Source organism: Acipenser ruthenus, chromosome 2 (genome assembly GCF_902713425.1).
Source record: "Acipenser ruthenus chromosome 2, fAciRut3.2 maternal haplotype, whole genome shotgun sequence".
Classification (NCBI taxonomy): Eukaryota; Metazoa; Chordata; class Actinopteri; order Acipenseriformes; family Acipenseridae; genus Acipenser; species Acipenser ruthenus.
In genome coordinates, this window is record NC_081190.1 from 49,707,529 (window position 1) to 49,733,620 (window position 26,092).

The window sequence follows — 26,092 nt, forward strand, 5'->3', positions numbered from 1 at the left end:
CGACATGCCTTTTAAACCAGGGATAATTCTGGTTGCTCTTCTTTGCACTCTTTCTAGAGCAGCAATATCCTTTTTGTAACGAGGTGACCAGAACTGAACACAATATTCTAGGTGAGGTCTTACTAATGCATTGTAAAATTTTAACATTACTTCTCACAATATATCCAAGCATCTTGTTGGCCTTTTTATAGCTTCCCCACATTGTCTAGATGAAGACATGTCTTAGTCAACATAAATTAGGGCTCTGGAATCTTGAACGGAGGGTCGTGGGTTCAATCCCCGGTGGGGACACTGCTGCTGTACCCTTGAGCAAGGTACTTTACCTAGATTGCTCCAGTAAAAACCCAACTGTATAAATGGGTAATTGTATGTAAAAATAATGTGATAGCTTGTAACAATTGTAAGTCGCCCTGGATAAGGGCGTCAGCTAAGAAATAAATAATAATAATAGTTCCCTTCTTCAATTCCAGTATCTCCCATATGATATTTATGATGCACATTTTTTTTGCCAGCATGACATAGAGGGGTTCCCCTGTGTTTGTAATAACTTTGAAATGAGCAGCCTGAGGCAATTTATCCTCTGAAATACCCCAGTTACTTATTCAAATTTAGTTACAGTTGTGCATATTAGCAACTAAGAAGCTGGCCAAATAAGAAGCCAACTTCAGCATCATCGCATTAAGGGGTTTTTTTCAGTGTTTTTTTTTTTTTTTTTTTTTTTGTAATTTTCCAAAGTAGTCTATAGTTTGACACATTTGGGGCTACCCTGGAGAATAATTCAAATGAGTCAGGGAGACTCTGACTTGCTGTGACTGTTTTTTTTACTGGCGGATAGCTGAAGGAGGCTGTGTGGTCCAGTGGTTAAAGGAAAGGGCTTGTAACCATGAGGTCCCCGGTTCAAATCCCACCTCAGCCACTGACTCATTGTGTGATCCTGAGCAAGTCACTTAACCTCCTTGTGCTCCGTCTTTCGGGTGAGACGTAATTGTAAGTGACTCTGCAGCTGATGCATAGTTCACACACCCTAGTCTGTGTAAGTCGCCTTGGATAAAGGTGTCTGCTAAATAAACAAATAATAGAAAATAGTCACAGATTTTTAGATCATTAAGTATTCCACCAAAAGAAACCGTCAGAATAACTAATGAACCAATCTAGCGGATAGAGTCCCGCCGTGTTCGGTGGGAAAAAAAGGGGTGCAGAAAAAAATAGTCAAAATAATGCGGTCCATCAGCGGTTCCCCTTGGAACATAACTCCCATTATAATTACATTTTTTTTTACAGATGAAATAAACTAAAGAGACTGACATGCACTGCTGGATGTTTGATTTTATTAGCCCCTTTAAACAGTGGCTTTATTTATATCCTTCACTGTTTAAACTGAATAATTTAATAGACCCCTATATCTTCAGGCTTGCTTGCCCGAATTTGATGAAGCTTTGCTCAGGTATTTGTTTTATTTTTCTTTTGATATGCTTTCAGGAAATTCCCTTTTACCAGATCTGGAGTGGAGCTCAGAGGAACCTACACTGTGCATTTATATTGGAGCGGTTCAGTTTGACAACCACAAACCTGGCTTGTAAACTGTGTGTGCGGCAGGTGGAAGGAGAGGGACAGATATTCCAACTGAATAGCTCTTTGTCAGAGGTAGGAAAATGATTCTCCTTCTTATATTTTAGTACCATCACAGTATCTGCTGCAGTGTATTTTATATGGCCATTCTATTAAAACATGGCCAAAGCTACATAAATATTAAAATACCCTGTTTTAATCTAATTATTAAATCTAATCAACCTTTAACTAGCTCTAGTTGAATTTTAAGTGTAAACACACTTGAAACCTGATAATGAGGACCATATTATGAATTAATCACATAAAAAGGAAATTTCCACAGTTTAGCCTTCTGCACACTCAGTAGCCTTATTTAGTGTGTTTACACATAAAACTCTGAGATGGGTTAGGGTTGACTAGATTAAACAGTTTTTTTTGGGGTTTTTTTTGTTATCATTTTACACATGTGCAGCGCTCTTACCTGTATGTGCGGGCATAACCCCTGAACTAAAGTGCGTGACCTCAGACATCATATCTCCTTGGCAACCTCAAGTTAACAGACATTTCCTGAGTTTACAAATGGTTAAAATAACTTTTCATTTAATTGTTAACACTGCCTTTATTTGAGCACTAAAAAACATTGTTCTGCACAAGTGTTTTTGTTCTGATTAGCTACAACCTAAGGGGCTAGAATAAGTAAGGACCATGCAAGAGTACGAATTTCTATCTGTATAAATGACCAGTATATGTTACTGAAGTGCAGATATTGATCCAAAAATAAAAGTTTATTTCTCCACTTCTGCACTAGCATTTATATTACAAGCATATATAAAACTAAACATTTTCTAGTACTAGCATTTGTAATATTCACCTTAAAGAGTTAAAGAACACCCTTTCGTGTTTATTGCTGAAATATATTTTTCCACTTAATATCTATTTGCTTTGATATTTTTAATCACATATCTTGGTATGACCACCAGACGCGATACAATTTTTAATCGGGTGACTAGATACTTTCACAGTGACATGACCATATACCCCTGAAGCGACACAGATGCGATGCGACAGATTTGAAAATGGCCAGATCTATAAAAAATTGCTATTGACTAAACTATGATCAAGACTGGTACATATTCGTCAACATGGTGTGGAAATTATGAGTGTATTCTCTGACAGTATTTAAACATATATGTAAATAAGTCATACATACCTGTACCAGGCTTATCCAGTGCCTTCAAAATGGACTCCCATATATCTGTATCTTAATTACGAAAAATAATGATGATGATGATAGTGTAACAATCTGTGCAATTGTGTTGCACTATAATTCCCCTTGTTGTACTGTAATTCCAAATGTAATTGTGTTCCCTCCCCACACTGTATTTCCCGCTGTTTGTTTTGTTTACCTCTGGGTCTGTGTAATCCTGGCCTGCACGTGAACATGTTCTGTGTCTTCCTTGTGATTGGCTCTGTCTCTCTGTATCAATCCTGTAGTGCATGGTCTGTATCTCCCCTGTGATTGGTCCTCTGTCTGTCTGTGTTAGTCATGCTGCGCGTGGTCTGTGTCTCCCTTGTGATTGGTCCTGTTTGTGAGTCACTGTGTGTGCACATGTTCTATGTGTTTCCATTGGCCTGAGGTGTGCGGCAAAGGACCAGTTATTCAGCGCGTCTCAGGTGCGTCAGGTCCAATTTATTTTCATATGCGCAGTTTATTTTAGACACGCTGTTTAAAAGTATTTTTTTCACAGTAAAACAGGTTTAAAAGGCACTGCATCTCCAGCTCCGCCCCACCCCTTGTTCGCTGTATTTTTCACATACCTCTACATAGTAGTGCATACCGATAAATCATCTCCTGATCACTTGTTTTATCACCAAACTCCTCAATAATGCAATTCAAGTCATTATTTTATTACTATAAAATCTAAAAACAGCTCTGCAAATGTCTGTGATATTCTTTGAGCGCTGGATGCAGAAGCAGCAATATATTAATACCTACCAAAATAGACATATTGTTTTCACCACTCATGGATGTACATTTGCAACTAAAAGAATACAATGTTTACACTTCCAATACTGTCCAAAAGTCCCTTCACTTCTCTTATATTACTCTACTTAATACTCTCGTCTGTCTGTCTATTTACCGTACACATTCTCGAATATCTTTTCCTCGCTTTATTCATTATTTAATGAAGTAAAAAAAGAAGTGATATCTATAACAAAAATAAACGCAACAGCCGTTTAAAGTGGTGATATCAAACACAAAAGCCCAAGTTAGGAGAAGCAATTGGGGCAACCTTGTCAAGCATCAAGCAAATAGGCACAATTGGAAAGGTGCTGGGGCCCAACATTCACACAATTGTTGCTTCTAACTTGGCTTCTTTTTTTCATTGCTCCACCTTACATTGAAATGCTTTTTGTACAACTTCAAGGGGATTGTTACCATTCCCTTATCAGCTCAAAAGTCACATCTACAACAAAAAACATTGACAATGCACAACCAAAAAAAATGCTCCAACACCCCAGCCCTGGATCTGCAATGCCTGCCCCATCAACTGTCACTTCCCATACACTTACCTTGCATTCTCATTATCCCTTGCACTCATTGCCATTATTGGTCTTGTTCATCATCTTCATTGTTGGAAATATACTGCTTCATTCTCTTTCACGTATTCTTGTATGTATGGGCTAAATGTCTGTCCATGTGTGCACTCATCTACCTGTGCCTTACCTGCATGTTGTCCGTGTGTCTTCCCAAAGCATACTTGTCTGTCTGTCTTTTCCCTGTCTGTCTTTCTTCCCTGTCTGTCTTTCTCTCTGTAGTAGTCCTTGTAAGGATAACCAAGAACTCTTCAGTCTGTGTTGAGCACTTTCCTTGGCACATGTCTTAGCATCTTTATTCTGGTTAAACCCAGCTGATCAGGGAATGAGCATTTCAATGTAAAGTGGAGCGATGAAAAAAAGAAGCCAAGTTAGAAGCAATAATTGTGTGAATGTTGGGCCCCAGCACCTTTCCAATTGTGCCTATTTTACAAGGTTGCCCCAATTGCTTCTCCTAACTTGGGCTTTTGTGTTTGATATCACCACTTTAAATGGCTGTTGCGTTTTTCTAACTTGTTTTTTTTTTTACATTGACAATGTTTTTGTTATAGATTACATCCCTCTACAATTATAAATAGGACATGATTTATGTGGGACATTTGTGATCCACTGAAACGTATTATTATTATTATTATTATTATTATTATTATTATTATTATTATTATTATTATTATTATTATTTATATATTATACTTTGTGGTCAAGCGTGATTCCTTTTTTTTGTAACCAGCGTGGTGTTACGTCATTAACAAACAATACAATATAAGGCATCGTGGAACTCCCAGTAATTTCTTAATATATTAACTAACTAAGGCTTCCATTCTACTGTTTTTATTTTTGTTTGTTTTTTAACAATTATTTTGTATTCATTTTCCAATCTTCTCCCAATTTTGATATGTCCAATTATTATTCATCCTGGCTTACCGCTGCAACCACCGAACGAACTCAGGAGAGACGAAGACGAGCACTCGCGTCCTCTTCTTTTTTTCACTCTGAAAGCCCGCCATGCAGCCATATCCAGAAATTACAGCGTCGGAGCGTTCTGAGTTGTGTGTAATGTGTGGTGAGCCAAGGACTCCCCAGTTGACCTAGCCCCTACCCCGCCCGGACAGTGCTTGGCCAATTGTGCGGTGCCCCCTGGAAACTCCCGTCCACGGTCGGCAGTGACATAGCTTGGATTCGAACCGACGATCTCCAAGCTATAGGGCAGAGTGCCTTTACCAGATGCGCCACTCGGGAGCCGCAGTCTCTCTATTGTTGACAGGGAAACCTCACACATGGTGAGCAACCACAGCAACCTTCAAAGAAGACCGAACTGAAAGTACCAGGCTTTAAGCTTGCCCGGTAGTGCGCTACTGTCGAACTTCTTCAGCTCATGCACTGCCTGCTGTCTCACCTCTCCCACTCGGACTGTGTCCATTAAATCCCCATTGTATCACCTCCCAAGACACTTTACAGGCTTTTCTGACATTGTTGGAATGACCTCGCCATCAATATAGAACACCTTAGAGACTACTTTGTCTTTAATGATGGAGATGCTTCTCGACTTGGCAGGCTTGAACTGTATACGGGCCTGTCACAAGGATGGCTGTAGGGGTGATGTCAGACCAGGAACTGGATGGATTCCACAACAGACTGGGGTAATGAAAAGCACTGCGCCGCATTTATTAACAAACTAAAAAGGTGTCGATCATGGGGTTCTTCAGTAGATAAGTTGACACCCTTTGTGCCACAATGCTCAAGATTCTTAAAACCCCTAGGTGTACTCTTGTGAGCTCGGTATGGTACACACAGTGCTCCAGATAAGGTTTTGGGCCATTGAGTAATTTACTCTCCAATTTAGACAGTATGTGAGTAAAAAAATTTTTTTTGCATACATTTAGTCCTGCCTTAATAATATTAATAATATTATAGTGGAGAAGTTGCTACTCTCAATGTAGTTGGCTAGTGCGTTCACCGATTCTCCTCCCACTAGTACTAGACTGTTACAGTTTTTATAGTTCTTTTTGTGCATGTTCCTTTCTCAGTCTCTTGTGACTCGCTAAAATGTAAAAACAAAAAAAGTCCAAAAATATATATTTTAAACTGTAACATAACTGCACTAATGCAAATAAAGAAATAATAATACAGTATTCCTTATTGATCGCCTTGCTGTAGCAACTTAAAGCATCCCAACAGAATATTGTATTTATTGTATAGATTCACTTTCCACAAATGGTAAATTGGTAGGTTAGGTTGAGGGAGACTAAGATGGCGCAGAGCGATCAAGAATCCAATCCAGAATGGATTAAACCGTACATTTTTTTTTTTATTTGTTTTTTTTTTTATTGAAAACCCAGACTTATTGGTCATATTCTATGATGCATTCTCTAGCTGCCACATGCATATTCACAATTGAGCATTGAGACACTGGGAACCAACGAAGTTCAAGAAGCTTGATTACTTGTGAACTCGAGCTGCGCAACAAAATTGCTATGCGTATTCTTTACGCATTAAAATTAAATATCATACGTAATTCATATTTTTTCAATGTGTAAAATACCTAGTTCGTAGCTTATCTGGAGCGTACACCATGGGGCCCAGGCGATGATGAAACCCTTGCTTTCTTCACGGCTTGCTCCATCTCCTTCCACTTAGGAGCAGAGTTCTCCATTTGGTATTCTGGTGGTTAATAGGGGGAATATCAGAGGGAATCAACGCCATCTTCTTGGTTGCTGTAAGTATGTCATTATTTTCCATGGTGAATAAGTTCTTGACAAACTTGAACAGATCCTTATTAACCCTTTGCACCAACATTACAATTTTCCCTGTCCGGTCCGATGTCGGACCCTGTCCAACATCATCAAAAAGACGTTAAACACAGGTCTCTAGTCGTTTTTTCTCTGGAAAAAGCTGAGAAAACCATTCAATGGCCGAGTGAGACCGACAACAGCCGAGAGAAGCCGAAAAAAAGGGGCGTATCTGAGCAATACACACAGCCTCGGCACCACAGAGATAACCATAAACAAACAAGATAGCTGCTTCTGCATCCAGCGCTCAAAGAAAATCACAGACATTTGCAGAGCTTTTTGAGATGCTATAGTAATAAAATAATGACTTGGATCGCATTACTGAGGAGTTTGGTGATAAAACGGGTGATCAGGAGATGATTTATCAGTATGCACGACTATGAAGAGGTATGTGAAAAATACAGCGAACAATGGGTGGGGTGGGGCTGGAGATGCAGTACTGAGTGTCCTGTTGATATGCAGTACCTTTTAAACCTGTTTTACTTAAAATACTTTTAAACAGCACGTCTAAAATAAACTGCACGTGTGAAAATAAATTGGACCTGACGCGCCTGAGACGCACTGAATAAATTGACCGCAAAGGGTTAAACCTGTTTTTTGCATGCTTTTTACAGAGCTTTCATAAGTTTTCCACTTTCAAGTTTATGTTTTAGATCATTTTGCAAAAGACTGAAGGCCTCCTTTTGTCTTTCTTCAGCTAATAGCTAAAATATCTCAAATCCAGCTTAAATGGGTAATTGTATGTAAAAATAATGTGATATCTTGTCACAATTGTAAGTCACCCTGGATAAGGGTGTCTGCTAAGAAACAAATAATAATAATAATAATAATAATAATAATAATAATAATAATAATAATAATAGTGTAAATGGGGTCATTGATGTGGCTAGTGTAAATGGGGTAATTGAAGTGGCCAGTGTAAATGGGGTCATTGAAGTGGCAAGTGTAAATGGGGTCACTGACTATCGAGTTTGTGTTTATTCCCTGAAGGTATGTCATCTTTCTGCTGGCTTGCTTCAGCTACTGCAGACTGAACAGAAAGTAATACAAAAATCAATACACAAATGCAACCCTGCTGTTTGTTTTATAATGAAAATACTTACAGGAAAAACATATGATTATGACGTTTTCACCATGTATTAATAAGGTACAACATTTCTAAAATACGTAATGAAAATCATGTTCACACAGACACACACTGAAGGGTAGAATAACCTCAACCTCAAGCATTTTCATTTTCACTACCTGCATAATAAAATGTGAGTGAAACAACAAACAGGTCTGTGTTAGCTGTCCTAGCTAGGTCTTTTTTGTGTACTGTGGAAGGGTGGTGGGCAATTCACTGACACACACGGGAGACAGAAGGTTTATTTGCAACACCGCACTGCTGCCCAAGTTTATTATTTTCTTTTATTTGGCTTTACTTTCTCTTTAGCCCACAGAAGGCGCTGTTGTCTGTGGTGTGAATACTACCAACGGTAGTCAGGTCCACAGTAATACCAATACAGGTACAGTCCACTGTTTCGCACTCACAGGTGCTGAAAACAATAATGAAAACAAAAGGCGAAAGAAAAAGGTAAAATAAAACACAGTAATAAAACTACAAAATAAAGGTGCTGCACTCGGCAGCGTTACCCCAACTGTCACTGTCCGCACAGCCCGGGTCTCCGTCCTACACTCACCCGTTCCCTCAACCTGTTGATACTGTTCGGGGTTCTGCCCAAGTTTTTTCCCTGCAACTAAAAATTCATTTTCTTTTTTCTTTTTAATTAATTTGTTTATGGTGCTCGGTCCGGCAGCATAGCTTCCACCAGCTGGCTCGTTTCGTCTTAGAGGGCAGCCTGAAGGAACACCAGTGTCAGCTTATAGGGTGAGCAATCCCCCAAGGCCCGCCTCTCAGCCACTAGGAGAGAGGGAAAGCCAACAAACCCTCTTCCCCACCTCTCTGTGTCACTGCCATGACTGACAGGCGGATCTACGAGGCTGCTGCCCCCTTCCTGCAGTACCACGCATGTGCCAGACAGTCAGCACAAATCTCCCCTGTTACATGTACATACTATTTGTGTAACTCTTTGTTGTTTATGTAGACATTTCACTCTGCCTGCTTCACGTGCCATAGTGTTGTCTTTAAAAGAAATGGGACTTAGTTAATTTCCCTTGTGAGTGTTTAACATATTTGATCTTGGCTTTGATCAAAAACATATTTGATCAAAAACATATTTGATCTTGGCTTGCAAGTTTTAATGAAAGTAAATCGGCCATGCTTTGTAGTATCGATTGAGAACTGCACTAGCTTTTGCCACTTGGGAGTCTGTTGATACTGCACAAATCAGGATTTTTTTTGGCTTGCTTCCCCGCAGGTACTAATTAGTAGCTGCTGAAATTTGAAAAACTGCCACAACAGACACATCTTGGATTCTTTGTATTGACCAGCCAATGTCTTTTATACATAGCACTCGCATCCTTGAATGTGTTGGCTTCTTCAGAACATTCTGTAATTTGTCAGGGGTTAAATAAAATAATTTAGGATATCTGAATCTCATTTATTTTATGTAGGTTTTAACGGGCTGAAAAGACTTGGTAGTTATAGTAATTTCAAAGGAATGAGCTCAGAATATTATAAGCTGGAAAATGGTTTCGGTGCTGATAATTTCCTAACTGTCGGCTCTGTGAAATGAACTACAGAACATACAGCTCAATGTAATATCACCAAGTCTGGTCCTCTAAAACACATACCTTTTATATTTGTATCGTAATTACAACTTGTATGAAAATTGTCTTCTCTGCTGGGGATCCACTATGTAAAGGTTGTTTTTGTTCCTGATGCAGTGTTTTACAGTAAATAGTCCTTGCATATTTAATCAATGCTTAATGTACAATACTTTTTATTGTGTTATTCTTATACTATGATACATTCACAGACAAAAGTATTGACACTCTATGCTTATTAAACCATAGTTCAAGGTAACAGATTAAGGACAAGCATTTAGTAAACTTTAACCAGTTTTTAATAAAACTAAATGCAAAATACACAATTTCTAGTAATTAAAAAAATACTCTTGAAAAAAAAACTTGTATGCATTAATTACAAAAGTATTGGGTGTCTATGGCAAAGTGGCTTGCAGTGCGCAGGTGTAGAGGTGATGCGGTGCTCAAGTAATGACAAACACATAAGTTCACGGTCCAAACAATATTTTATTTGATCCTGTTTGTAATCCAGGTCGTTATGACCACAATTAATAATCCCAGGCAATATACAGCAATGTGTATTGCACTGTTAAACCACGGGTTACAGTCCAGAAATAATAAATACAGTATTAAACACATACAAGACACACACATGATCACAAGTTCAGAGTGAGTGCTAACATGCAAGTGGTGAAATACAATTTATTAGTGGACAGTGGTGAAGTGTTGTCCGGGTTTGGTGCTGGACTTAAGCGACAGCTCTGGATTGTGTTAGCCATCTAACAAGAACAAATGGGACATATACATATAAAATGGGAAAACCTGGTGGGGAGCACGACGGACGAAATTGAAATGGTGGAAATGACAAATGACTGCTTCCTAACGCAATTTGTCAAGGCACCGACTAGAGGGGAGGCATGCCTAGATTTAGTCTTTTCAAATAACGAAGACAAAATAACTAAAACAGAGGTCAGAGAGCCATTGTCATTTGAAGTGATTTTTAAAACCCAGAAAGTAATGACTAAAGCTAAGGTTTACAATTTTAGAAAAGCAAACTATGAAGGTATGAAACACAGACTAACAGAAGTAGATTGGAGTAACATAGAGAAAACATCCACAGAAAAAGGATGGCTGTTTTTTACAAATGTAGTACTAGAGGCGCAAAACAATTACATCCCAAAAGCAGACAAATCTAAATCTAAAACAAAATGGCCAAAATGGTTTAATAGATCAATTAAAAAAATATTCAGCAAAAAAAGGCACTTTACAGAGCGTTTAAAAGGGACCAAAAACAAAGTACACAGAAAGAGTACTTGGAACTGCAAACACAAGTCAAAAAGGAAGTTAGAAAGGCCAAGACAGAGATAGAAATCAATATTGCTAAGGGGGCTAAAACCAATGTCAAAATGTTTTTCCAATATTATAACAGCAAGAGAACATTCAAAGTTAAATGTCTAAGAGACACAAATGGCAAAATCATAGATGAAGAAAAAAAAATAGCAAATATATTAAATGATTACTTTTCACAGGTTTTTACAAAGGAGGACACGGACAACATGCCCCACATGGAGACGTGTTCCTATCCAGTTTTAAATAACTTTAGCATAACAGAGGCAAGTGTTAAAGGGACTAGGAGCTCTAAAAATAAACAAATCCCCTGGGCCGGATGAGATGCTCCCAATAGTACTCAAAGAAATGAAAGAAGTTGTTTACAAACCGCTAACCAAGATCATGCAACAGTCTCTTGACACAGGGGTTGTACCGACAGACTGGAAAATTGCAAACGTAATAGCGATCCACAAAAAGTGAGACCAAACTGAACCAGGTAACTACAGACCAATAAGCCTGACTTCTATTATATGTAAACTTATGGAAACTATAATAAGATCCAAATTAGAAAATTACCTATATGGTAACAGTATCCTGGGAGACAGTCGGCATGGTTTTAGGAAAGGGAGATCGTGTTTAACTAACCTGCTTGATTTTTTTGAGGATGCAACATCGACAATGGATAATTGCAAAGCATAAAACATGGTTTATTTAGATTTCCAGAAAGCTTTTGACAAAGTCCTGCATAAAAGAGTAATTCTCAAACTGAACGCAGTAGGGATTCAAGGAAATGTATGCACATGGATTAGGGAGCGGTTAACATGTAGAAAACAGAAAGTACTGATTAGAGGAGAAACCTCAAAATGGAGCGAGGTAACCAGTGGTGTACCACAGGGATCAGTATTAGGTCCTCTGTTATTCCTAATCTACATTAATGATTTAGATTCTGGTATAGTAAGCAAACTTGCTAAATTTGCAGACGACACAAAAATAGGAGGAGTGGCAAACACTGTTGCAGCAGCAAAGGTCATTCAAAATGATCTAGACAGCATTCAGAACTGAGCAAACACATGGCAAATGACATTTAATAGAGAAAAGTGTAAAGTATTGAATGCAGACAATAAAAATGTGCATTATAAATATCATATGGGAGATACTGAAATTGAAGAAGGAATCTATGAAAAACCCATATTCCAATTACTGCCCCACACCGCCACCGCCGCAATTACATTAATCGTACATTCTGGGCATCTTTAATTCTCCAGGCTGTAGTGGATGACCATGGATGGTGAGACAACAATCACTTTGATATATACGATTATATTGGCTACATATCATGCATTTATATTACATCCCTTTTTTTCCAAACATATTTTCTTTAATATAGCTTCCAGGACATCTCTTTTGGTCATCCAGGGTCTTCCCATGATGCCTATGTCCTGAAGAGTTCTGCACTCTATTTATATCAGGACAAATTGCCACACGTAAGCATTTACAGTAAGAAACCATAGTTCGAGGTATGCATCATTTTGTATCACTTATAGCCTATTCCTTGGCTTTGTGAAGTTCCATTCTATATAGTTGGAGATGCTGCCTACCCGCTCCTCTGCTGGCTCATGAAACCCTACCCTGCAAATAACATCACGCCTGAAAAGGAGACCTTTAATTACACAATGGGAAGGGTAAGGGTTGTCGTTGAGCAGTCTTTTGGGAGGTTGAAGGGGAGATGGTGCATCCTTCTTAAAAGAATGGAACAAAATCTACAGAATACCACCAACATTGCCGGAGCTTGCTGCATCCTCCATAACATCTGCGAGGCAAGAAATGTAGCATACGACAAGCAATGGACAGCCAATGTGGAACGAAGTGAGCTGGCGTTACCACAACCACCAACTTCCATCTGTAGGCAGGGAGACGGTGATTCACAAGCCATCTGAGATGCCCTCCTTACTTTATTCTGATCACCACATCATCAACCCCCCCTAAAAAAATACTAATGGTATAAAAGCAAAATACAAACAATGCAACTTTGTGTTTTTTTTTTTATTATTATTATTTATTTAACATAAATTTTATAGTCTTCCTCCTCTTATGCATGTACGACTTCTGACAGCATGTGACCCGACTCGACCTCGCCCTCTAGCTGAACTGGTGTGTCCCCTCAAAGAACTTCCTCTGCTCGGTGGTCCTATGATTCGCCCCAGCTGCTCAACTTCTCGGACCGCTGATTCAGCAGGACTGCGCAAAGCAGAATGGGTGCACACCTCAGCGGGAGCTGGGGTAGGCACCTGCAGTTCTCTTTTTATTGTGCGCAGAAATTCGGCGTGCAACGCAACCACCTCTTGGTGCTGTTGATCAGCGTGGTCCAGACTTTCCAAGAGGTGGCTGTATTGCTGATCCTGGCTGGTAGCGGTGTGTGCAATCAGACGGTACATCCTTCTGTACTCCAGGAGCATCCATTGTCGCTCTGTCAAGCCCCCGCTTTGACGTCGAGTGGCATGAGCAGCCCCTGAAACAAAAGATAACACTTAAATTGCCACCAGAATTGACCATTTGTTTAATACCATCTACACACTTTAAAATAAGAGAATTTAGACATTAACTTTATTAATAACACTTAGAAAGTGCATTTCACATAGGACTACTCAAAGCACTGTATAAAACAGTAAAATAACTACAAATGGAAAGTATATACATACTCTGTCACATAAACAGCAAAAGCTATCTTGAGTGAGTTTTTAAGCTACATTACAAAAAAAAACACACACACTCATAAACTCGTATGTGTGGGGAACATCTTTCATAATCTGTTTTAACAGCAGTGTGGAGTAGTGGTTAGGGCTCTGGACTCTTGACCGGAGGGTTGTGGGTTCAATCCCAGGTGGGGGACACTGCTGCTGTACCCTTGAGCAAGGTACTTTACCTAGTTTGCTCCAGTAAAAAAAAAACAAAAAAAAACAACTGTATAAATGGGTAATTGTATGTAAAAAAATAATGTGATAACAATTGTAAGTTGTAAGTCTGCTAAGAAATAAATAAATAATAAAATAATAATACTATGGATATGCTACAGGTAAAGTTATTCAATTGTGCACAATACAATATTTCACTTTACGAACATTATGATTAGGATACTTACGAGGTTGCTGAACAGCTTCAGCAGCTGGTAGTTCAGGAGGAGGAGGAACAGGCAGCGGAGCTTGACCCCCCCTGGCTATCACCTTCTTCCTCTTCCTCCTGCTGCCCCACATGTTGTTGATCATCAGTCACCAGGACCCGCTCGTCAACCAAGTTGTCTTGCATGGACCTAGGTGACACAGCTGGTCCCGGACATGAGGCAGCGGTAGAACTACCTGGCTGGTCTTGACCTGTAGAGTTAACATGCATAATTAGAATATCAGTAATTAACAGCTGGTCTGTTTTTAAGCTGTGTAAACATATTCTTAGAATGCCCCCCCCCCCCCAATAGATATTTTAAAATTGCAGCATATTTTAGTTTAGAAAAGTAAATGATGGCTGGCGCAATTACCATATTGTATTGGTGGGACTGGTATTTCACAGGACGTCTGGGAGGATGAGGATTCCAGCAAATGGTCCGATGCCACTGCCACTGGCTGGTCACCCATTAACCGGTGCATTTCCTCCCAGAATCAAAATTGGGACCTCGAGCTTTGACTAGAGGACTGCAGGTGTTTTCTCTCCTGCAGGTACAGATATTTCAGTTTCTTGAATTTATCTCGTACCTGCAGGAGCGTTCTATTTATACCAAGTTCAGCCAGAGCACTGGTAATACTGGTGAAAAGGGTGGCATTTCTTTGGCGAGGTCGATCCAGTTCGCAATAATGTGGAGGAGGGAACGAGTTTCCTCATCCATCCAGCGGAGCTGGTGTTGCTGCTGTCAGAAGGGGTGGAAGCTTGAAACATCCTGCGGGGAAAAAGCTACATTATTCGTATGATTATTATTATGATAATAATGCTGGTAATAATGATCTAGTAGTTCTCATGCATCGTTCATAATACACTGAAATGAATAAATAATGTTATAAACTGCTGACATCATTAGAACATAAGAACATAATAAAGTTTACAAACGAGAGGAGGCCATTCAGCCCATCTTGCTCGTTTGGTTGTTAGTAGCTTATTGATCCCAGAATCTCATCAAGCAGCTTCTTGAAGGATCCCAGGGTGTCAGCTTCAACAACATTACTGGGGTGTTGGTTCCATACCCTCACAATTCTCTGTGTAAAAAAAGTGCCTCCTATTTTCTGTTCTGAATGCCCCTTTATCTAATCTCCATTTGTGACCCCTGGTCCTTATTTCTTTTTTCAGGTCAAAAAAGTCCCCTGGGTCGACATTGTCTATACCTTATTAGGATTTTGAATGCTTGAATCAGATCACCGCGTAGTCTTCTTTGTTCAAGACTGAATAGATTCAATTCTTTTAGCCTGTCTGCATACGACATGCCTTTAAACCCGGGGTAATTCTGGTTGCTCTTCTTTGCACTCTTTCTAGAGCAGCAATATCCTTTTTGTAACAAGGTGACCAGAACTGAACACAATATTCTAGGTGAGGTCTTACTAATGCATTGTAAAGTTACTTCCCTTGATTTAAATTCAACACTTCTCACAATATATCCAAGCATCTTGTTGGCCTTTATTATAGCTTCCCCACATTGTCTAGGTAAAGACATTTCTAAGTCAACATAAACTCCTAGGTCTTTTTCATAGTTCCCTTCTTCAATTTCAGTATCTCCCATATGATATTTATAATGCACATTTTTATTGCCTGCATGCAATACTTTACACTTTTCTTTATTAAATTTCATTTGCCATGTGTCTGCCCAGTTCTGAATGCTGTCTAGATCATTTTGAATGACCTTTGCTGCTGCAACAGTGTTTGCCACTCCTCCTATTTTTGTGTTGTCTGCAAATTTAACAAGTTTGCTTACTATACCAGAATCTAAATCATTAATGTAGATTAGGAATAGCAGAGGACCTAATACTGATCCATGTGGTACACCACTGGTTACCTCACTCCATTTTGAGGTTTCTCCTCTAATCAGTACTTTCTGTTTTCTACCTGTTAACCACTCCCTAATCCATGTGCATGCATTTCCTTGAATCCCTACTGCGTTCAGTTTGAGAATTAATCTTTTATGTGGGACTTTGTCAAAAGCTTTCTGAAATTCTAAATAAACCATGTCGTATGCTTTGCAATTATCCATTATCAATGTTGCATCCTCAAAAAAGACAAGCAGGTTAGGTAGACACGATCTCCCTTTCCTAAAACCATGCTGACTGTGTCCCAGGATGTTGTTACCATATAGGTAATTTTCCATTTTAGATCTTATTATAGTTTCCATAAGTTTACATATAATAGAAGTCAGGATTATTGGTCTGTAATTACCTGGTTCGGTTTTGTCCCCCTTTTTGTGGATCGGTATTACGTTTGCAATTTTCCAGTCTGTCGGTACAACAGGTCGACATGTGGGGCATGTTGTCCGTGTCCTCCTTTGTAAAAACCTGTGAAAAGTAATCATTTAATATATTTGCTATTTTTTTTTCTTTGTCTATGATTTTGCCATTTGTGTCTCCTAGACATTTAACCTCCTCTTTGAATGTTATCTTGCTGTTATAATATTGGAAAAACATTTTGGAATTGGTTTTAGCCCCCTTAGCAATATCTCTCTCTTGGCCTTTCTAACTTCCTTTTTGACTTGTGTTTGCAGTTCCAAGTACTCTTTCTGTGTACTTTGTTTTTGGTCCCTTTTAAAAGCTCTGTAAAGTGCCTTTTTTCGCTGAATATTTTTTTTAATTGATTTGTTAAACCATTTTGGCCATTTTAGTCGGTGCCTTGACAAGTTGCGTTAGGAAGCAGTCATTTGTCATTTCCACAATTTCAATTTCGTCCGTCGTGCTCCCCACCGGGTTCTCCCATTTTATATGGGGGAAGTTGAAATCCCCCATTAGTATGGCTTCTCCTTTTCTACACGCATTTCTTATGTCATTGTATAACAGATTATTTTGCTCAACGTCTGAATTTGGTGGTCTATAGCATGCTCCTATTATTATGCCCTTTGAATTTTTGTCCATTATTCTGACCCATATTGATTCTGCGTTGTTTTCTTTGTCCAGATTTAACACCTGGGCTTCAAGACTATTTCTTATGTATAGCACTACCCCTCCGCCTCTTCTGTCCTGCCTGTCTTTCCTGTACAGTGTGTACCCACTAATATTATATTCATCTCCATCACTCTCAGACAACCAAGTTTCTGTAACACCTATCACATCGTAGTTACTTGTTAGTGCAGTAGCTTCAAGTTCTAACATTTTGTTTCTGAGACTTCTAGCATTAAGATAAATACATTTAATAGTTGTCTTACCGGAGTTGTTGCCCTTGTTTTGATGTCGTCTCCCTGTTTTTTTGTTTTCTCCCCCCTTCCTTTCTAGTTTAAATGCTTCTGGACCTCCTCAAGGATTCTTTCTCCAAGTAGATTGGTTCCCTTTTTCTTTAAGTGCAGTCCGTCCCGCCTATATAGATAGTCCTTGTTGCAGAATGTGCTCCAATGTTCAAGAAAGATGAAGCCTTCCTGTTTGCACCATGATTTCAACCATGCATTTTGATTTTGTATTTCCAGCTGTCCATATGGTCCTTTGCAAGGTGCCGGCAGTACCCCAGAAAATACCACAGTTTGGTCTTGTCTTTTAATTTCCTTCCTAGCTCTCTGAATTTGTTTTGCAGGGATCTTGGCCTGTCTCTTCCAATGTTGTTTGTACCGATGTGGACGACTACTACCGGGTCATCTCCTGTTCGTTCTAGTAGCCTGTCCACGTTCTCACTGTTGTAGTGAGAGGGTCGAAACTGCAAACTGAACTTGCTGTGTTTCTCAATATGGAGTCCCCAAAAATCATTACCTCCCTTCTTTTTGCTGCCTGGCCAGCACTGTTTATAGGGTCCTGGATGTTGTTCCTTTCATTCTCTTGATGTTGGTTTTGGTCATATAAATGTTGAAGTGGCTCAAATTTGTTGGATGTTTGGATTTCTGGTGGTTGTGTTTGACGAAGTTTCTTTTTTTCCCTGCTTCTGCCTATCTGAACCCAGCTGTTTCGACTCTCTTCCATCTCCCTGGTGGCTTTCAGTCTGCTAGGGGTGCAAACTTCCATGAATTGTGGGTGTGTCAGCTCCTCAAGCTCCTGTTGCTGTCTCATTTCCTCCAGCTCCATTTCTAGCACATTAACTAGTTTAAGCAAGTCCTGAATTTTGCAGCATTTTACACACACTTGGTTGAGCTCTGTTGGGTTTTCTTGGATTTCCCACATCATGCAGTTGTCACAGATTACTGGCTTGAAGAGCATTTTTTTTTTTGAAGTTTAGTTTAGCTTCTGCAGCTGTCGACCTGCTTTCAAACTGCTTCTAACTGTGATGTACTTGTTGTTGTTATTATTATTATTTATTTCTTAGCAGACGCCCTTATCCAGGGTGACTTACAATCATAAGCAAATACATTTCAAGTATTACAGTACAAGTAATAATACAATTAAGAGCAAGATAAATACAATGACTTTGGTTCAAGCAAGTACAAGTGTGACAAAATACAATTCAATAATACAGCAGATAAGTGTCGGTGATAGTTACATCAGGATATGATTAAATACAAAATACTACAGATTAAACACTTGGCAGATTACAGTACTCTGAAGTACAGGATTAAATGCAGTAAAATAGGGGGCAGATAAGAGCAAATAAAGCGCATTTAAGGAAGGGTGATAAGTGTCCCAGGGGGAAAACAGAGGAGTTCTACAGGTGCTGTCTGAAGAGGTGAGTCTTAAGGAGGCGCCGGAATGTGGTCAGGGACTGGGCAGTCCTGACATCTGTAGGAAGGCAGTCCTGACATCTGTAGGAAATCTGTATGCTTTGCAATTCATTATCGATGTTGCATCCTCAAAAAAATCAAGCAGGTTAGTTAGACACGATCTCCCTTTTCTATATTTCCAATACCCATTGTATTGGTATAAATCAACATCTCTATATACAATTTATATATAATTTAGCCGCGACCCTCACCAGGAGAAGCGGATTGATGATAATGGATGGATATTTAACTGATTTGTATTAGTAAGATTGGGATAAGGAAAATCTTACTTACGCTACAGAGGAGGACAACAGGGTGGAAAGACCGTTCCCAGAGAAGAGCGTTCTTTTACACAGGGGAAGTGGAGGAGGTATCATGTTATTTCATGAAAGTCTATCGTGAAGTATTTTGCACAACTGTCGAGTTTGTTGCTATGGGACTAATTAGGCCAATTTGCGCGCACTTTACTGTGCTTTACCAAAGTGTAATGACACTTAAGTCGCACACTTTTTTTGCCATGCATTTTTGGAACGAGCACAATCCTGCGTCATTTGTGGATGACAAGTCATGAATGCACTATAGTAGCACGATTAAAACTTGCATGTAAACCCCGCCATTGTGTAAGTTAAGGCCTAATATAACGAAAATCTGAAACTGTAAAATACATTTCTTACTTATCAGACTACCCACTTGTATTATAACTATGCCGATGCGTAGTGACTCGCAAGCGATTTATATTTTTGCACAAAGCCCCTTCTTTGTTGAATAATAATTATAATAAGGACATTATTATATATCACATGGAATTTGCTCTCCATCAGAATCTTCACTGCTGCTGTCTTCAAAAGAAAACATTTTGTCTATCACTGTTTGCTACGTTATAGATATATTTCTTTTAACTCTACCACTTAACAGTGAACGCTAAACACTAAATAATATTTATAATAATATTTAGTGTTTAGCGTTCAGTGGTAAGAGTTAAAAGAAAAAAAAAACTAGAATGAAACTGAAATACACAAAATATTATCATTAAATGTTATTATTTGATCTAAAATGACCAAAAGATCCTTTAGTTGAAATAATATTGTCGTGCTCTAACTTAACAATGTTATTTATATTAATACACTGTATTAAGATGTGTCAAGTTTAGGGCAATTATAGTAATAAGACCCACAAGGCTTAAATATAACACTTTCAATTGCAGGACACAGGCATTGATACATCCCTCATGGACCCAGCCAGCAACATCACGACTCTAGTGGGACCCACTGCCTTCAGAATCCCTCTCTCAATAAGACAGAAGCTCTGTGGCAGCCTGGACGCCCCTCAAACCCGAGGCAATGACTGGCGAATGTTGGCCCACAAATTGAGTTTGGACAGGTAAGCAGGGGTTCTTGATGTATGTGCAAAAGCATTTATCTTAGTACTTTGACTGCATGCTACGTTATAGATATCTTTCTTTTAACTCTACCACTTAACAGTGAACGCTAAACACTAAATAATATTTATAATAATATTTAGTGTTTAGCCTGGCAAGAGTGAACTCTTATGTCTTCTTTGTCTTGATATTGTGGGATCATTTTTGAAACCTGTTAAGTGAAATTACAGTAAATGTCTCTTGACTTTCAAAAGTATACATTTACTTTTGTATTTCAACAACAATATATGTACTTGTTTGTTTAATTAAGTTATGTTTTGCCTTTTTTTAGTTCCAGAATTTTATTAAGAGATTTATTTACCAAGCATTGAAAAGAACACTTTCCTGTTTGTCACTGAGGAGTTATAGGATGTAGAAAAAAGAAATACAAATCACTTTTATTTTTCTTTATAAATTTGGTGCTTATTAATTTATTACTCATATATGTTTAGTGATAATGCCAGCAGAAGTCAGAAGAGCTTAACTTCATAGCTCAGTGACTGGATCTAAATCCTGACCTGAATACCCCTGGATTATCAGCCCAGCTGAACAGAGACTCAAATGTTGCCTATGTATGCTAAATGATTTGTTGGAAGCTGACCTAAAGGGGTGAAAGGTACACAAAGCCCCCATACTGTATATCACTTTTTTGAAAAAAACAACCAATGAATACCTGAAAATTGTTCTCAAATTCCTAATGAGGTTCCATGGTTTAATACCAGCATTCTGCACTCTAGCAGACAGCAGACAAATAGACACATTGGGTGATTAAACAAATCAGCCCTGATCTTTTACACATGCAACTTTTACTACCAGTGTACATCTGCATATGGACTGACTTGCAGTTGTAAAGCAGATATTTTTCTTGCTCACAACAACTAATCTATTCTTCACATCTTTCCTCCAAGGTATCTTAATTACTTTGCCACAAAGTCAAGTCCTACTGGAGTCATCTTGGATCTCTGGGAAGCTCAACACTTTCCTGATGGGAACCTGAGCACACTGGCAGCTGTCCTGGAAGAAATGGGGAGACATGAGACTTTGATCTCCTTGGCAACAGAACACTGACTGAGACCTCTATACTTTGAAGAAGAAAGTATGATGCATAGGAAACACTGTAGTTACTTACAGATCATGACCAATGATTTTTAAAGAAATCAGAAAAAAGGACTTTCTCTCTAAAAAAAAGAAAAAAAAGAGCTTATATATGATCATGTGACTTTGGAATCATGGAATAGTGATGTTTCCCTTATAAACTGAAAAAAATCCTGTTAGCTCAGCTGTACTTCCTTTGGTACAGTTTTTATACAGTTTCCTAGGAAACGCTTTGTACTGCTATCCATACATGTGGATGATCTTTCCTAATCCAGATTTCTACAGTCTTAAGTGTGTTTATGAAATTAAAACAGATTGAGGAGAGCAAGACAACAGGACATAAGATAACACCAAGGCCTGTCTCATCTGCTGCCTCCTAGTTTGGTTGGACAACCAAATATGGCATTTAAAATACCAGTTATACCAGGTATTTTTACAACTATACCCCTTCTGTCTGGAGGTTTCAGCTCAAGTACCACTTTACAATTTCCGCTCTACTGAATGGTACCACAGTTGCAAGAATAATCTGATTAACCACTTATTTTTTCCACATTTATTTAATATAAAATTTATGTCAACAGTTCGGGACTAACAAACTGCTGGTTTAGACAGAATACTAAACAGTAATTCTTAAAACTTTTAATTAGAAGTTTTTGGATGTACAGAATCAAAAGACAATATTTTTAAATATCTTCAGAAACACATTTGCTTTCTATTCGGCAAAGTTATTATAAATAATCCAAAGTAGTCTGCAATGCAAATGGTTTTCATGTTGTTATTTACTTCCCATGTCAGCATAATTGTGTGCCATTTAAAATGTTTAAAACATCAAAAACATTAACCTCAAGAAAAAATTATAATAGATAACATTGCTAAACTTTTTATTAAAGCCATCATAAAATTATCCAAAGGGACTCTGTATAACTTTCCGTGGATTTGCACTTTCTGAAGATTTTGTGTTTTCTTATTTATTTTTTCTTTTGCAAGTAAGACATTTATCAATTTTTGACTTTGAAACGATACATAGGATAATCTGGATGTACTGTACACTATCAAACATTGAAAACAAATTCAACCAGCTGCTATTGCTGTTACTAAAATGCAGCCACGCATAAATAAAACAAAACACGTTAAAGTATGAGTATTGTGACTTATTTACCAGAGCAAAATTATACTACTAAAAAATGCAGAAAGATTGTGCTTCACTGATTTGTCTTCAATTATACGATGAGTTGAAAACTGCAAATGTCATGAGCAGCACAGAGTGCAGAATTGCAAGACACCGTCTACACCCACCCTAATGGAGTGGAAATCCACTCAGTTGAAATCCTGCATGCGTTCAGGTGGATGGTAATTTTGAAACTATACGATACAAACCTTTCAGCTGCTAAACAAAAGTTAACTATTTATGCACAGTGATTTAGAGATAATATATAATACCGTAAAAAAAATTAATTCAAGATCATTATTGGTTTTCTTTAATTTTTATTTCTGAGTCATCCTGTGTACCCCCATTCCCTTTAAGTTCTTATTTGTATTATCTTCTCAACTTGCATTTATGTCTTTAGGGATTTAAGTATACACTGCTTTATTAAAACATATTTATCTGCAATAGCTTCTTGATTTTTAAACACCTTCGTCCCATACATAAGCTTTTATTTTTGTTTAGTCATTTTCCTTATTTTACTATTGCCATCCAGTGGCCAGAAATCAAAACTGCACATTCCTGAATTAGCCATTCACCTCATGATATATTAGCACTCAGGTTCAAAGAGGTGTCATTTTAAAAAATATATATAAAATAGCTGTTGGTAGTTCCTGTTACCAACACTACTGCATAACAAGCTGGTATTACTGTATTTGTTTTGCATAAGGTTCATTTTACATTGTATGTTTTCTTCCGATTCCTCTGCATTATTTTAAAAATATATACTGAACATTCTTATGACATGTAACAATTGTGTGAAATTTTTAACAATCGTGGTTCCTGAAAACATGTTTTTGATTTCAGTGTTTTTTCTGGTTGTGGGTGGGAAGTAGCATTTGACAAACATCTAAAATGTTAAGTGTTACATCTGTTGTTGAAATGCTTATTTTTATTCGCTCATTCGCAAAAGGTTTTGTTCAATGTTGAAGTTAATTCAATGCTTTATTTGTGTTATTCTTTGGGCAGGTGCATACATAATGTTCAAGTGACCTTTCAAGCTTATTTATTTAATATTATGATTGTTTGTGGTCCTTGCTGTTTAATGCTAATTTCCCAATATTACAAAGTCCCTGCAATATTTTTTGTTTTTCAGTGTACAATATTTACTCTTTGGTGCCTCATTGTTTTCGTTGGTACTGTGATTACCAAAATATGTTTCTGGTAGATAAAAATACAGTTTGATAGATGCTGTTTTCTCAGCATTTTATAAAGGTTTTGAAATTAAATAATGGCAAACTTTGGCCTCATCTGGCACTGTAATATAAATGGCAGTTAACTCATCTACTATATATATCTTGGTACAACAGCAGCTATATTTAAACGTCATTTTGTTTGTTTCTTTTTCATCATTATTTCATGACATTGTTGCTGTAACTGCTTAAGTTGTATAATTAATCATACATTAATGTTTATTTGATCATACCTTTGAGAGATACCACATCAGACAGTACTCATGTTTAACTAACAACCAAGGATAAATTAATACACAAAAAGGGACAAACTTTTATCATTGTATTTGAAGTATGTGTGTGTTATGATGTACAGAAGTCTAATTTGACACGTGTCAAAAAATAGATAGATTTTAAGTTTTTCAATATTTACTAAGTGCAGTATCCTGTTTTTTTTGTAATAATGGCTGATTTTCTAAAGGTGTATCTACTATGCAAATTTGGCATCTTTTATAAAAGTGCTAGCAATTGCATTAGTTGTTGTGTAGTGGCAGTGCTGTTCACACTACATAACTTGGTTTCTTGCAAATGCTTGCATTTCTTTTGTCAAGTCTGTGTACAAAGTGTAAGAAATCATTTTTAAACAAGTAATAAATTATATTTATAAGCAACGCTGAACATGGTTCTTGTCTCTTTAATTTAGCTTTATATATATATATATCCTCCAAGGCTGGGAAGCGAGGTAACTTCCCCCAAGGGGAAACTAAGGAAGGAAAGTATACCAATTTCAAGTATAGTGATGCGTGTATTAACGTGGCCAACAAAAGACGTGACTGCCCGAGTACACAAACAGCAACATGACTGACTGCTGAGAAAAGACAAACAAAAACGTCAACAAAAATGCTATAAAAATCCACTTGCCCCTTCACCGTCTCACAAAACACACACAGAAATAGAATATCATTTTGCTTTTATGAAACAAGAACACAATCAATTAGTGATCAATAATAATGTTTGCTTCTGAAATCAAATAAAGAGAACGTAATTCAGTCCAAACATACTTGCCAAAACTGAGCCCATCAAATTAAACTAAAATGATTCTAAAGAAAAATGAAATTGAGTACTTTTTAAAACTTATTTTTTGCATTCAACCTAGGTAATAGTAGGGTGTATTTCATCTTAGAGTGAAAATGTTATTCTCTTAATAATCTTCAGATTCTCAGCTGTTTAGAAAGGTATAATATGGTATACTTTTGGTGGATATTAAGCCGGAAGTCAGTTATGTCAATCAGACCTCCAACACGTAGAATGTTCACGGGAGCGGAAGGGTTAAAGGATTGGTTTCTAAACTACATTACCCAGAAGAATGGCGATGACGCTTGTTTAATACATTTTGGTTTCCTATATGGCCATTGGATAAAGAGAAATAATTTAGTTTTGTGGGCATTGCGCTGTCGGTCTCACAGCAGCCTGAGTTGTGAGAGACTGAAGGTACTCAGCAGAGTGGAGTCAGAATTCGGAGGAAGTAGCAGTTTAGTAAAAGTGCAATGGTGTGGAATAATTTTAACGTTGTATTAAAAATAATAAAGTCAATTTATAGCTTTACAAACCTACTTCCAACCACCAGATTAAATAGCTTTTTAAAAAACATACAGACGTGCTCAAATTTGTTGGTACCCCTCCACAAAAAATGAAGAATGCACAATTTTCTCTGAAATAACTTGAAACTGATAAAAGTAATTGGCATCCACCATTGTTTATTCCATATTTAATAGAAATCAGACTTTGCTTTTGATTTTTTATTCAACATAATATTGTAAATAATAAAACAAATGAAAATGGCATGGACAAAAACGATGGGACCGCTAACCTAATATTTTGTTGCACAACCTTTAGAGGCAATCACTGCAATCAAATGTTTTCTGTAGCTCTCAATGAGACTTCTGCACCTGGTAACAGGTAGTTTGACCCACTCTTCCTGAGCAAACTGCTCCAGCTGTTTCAGGTTTGATGGGTGCCTTCTCCAGACTACAAGTTTCAGCTCTTTCCATAGATGTTCGATAGGATTCAGATCAGGACTCATAGAAGGCCACTTCAGAATAGTCCAATGTTTTGTTCTTATCCATTCTTGGGTGCTTTCAGATGTGTGTTTTGGGTCATTATCCTGTTGGAGGACCCATGACCTGCGACTGAGACAGAGCTTTCTGACACTGGGCAGTACGTTTCGCTCCAGAATGCCTTGATAGTCTTGAGATTTCATTGTGCCCTGCACAGATTCAAGGCACCCTGTGCCAGGCGCAACAAAGCAGCCCCAAAACATAACCGAGCCTCCTCCATGTTTCACTGTAGGTATGGTGTTCTTTTCTTTGAAAGCTTCATTTTTTCATCTGTGAACATAGA

At 37.9% G+C, this 26,092-nt stretch overlaps 1 protein-coding gene across 2 annotated transcripts in view; it reads left to right on the forward strand.

Moving 5' to 3' along the window:
- Positions 1-24,362, forward strand: part of LOC117408401 (netrin receptor UNC5C-like) — a 379,281-nt gene extending 354,919 nt beyond the window's left edge. For both annotated transcript variants that reach the window (XM_034013361.3, XM_034013362.3), the window contains 3 exons: positions 1,480-1,644; positions 20,009-20,184; positions 21,130-24,362. In XM_034013361.3, coding sequence (XP_033869252.3) covers positions 1,480-1,644; positions 20,009-20,184; positions 21,130-21,289 — 501 coding nt within the window. In that variant the 3' untranslated portion in view covers positions 21,290-24,362. The remainder of the gene's footprint in view (positions 1-1,479; positions 1,645-20,008; positions 20,185-21,129) is intronic.
- The last annotated feature ends 1,730 nt before the right edge of the window (positions 24,363-26,092 follow it).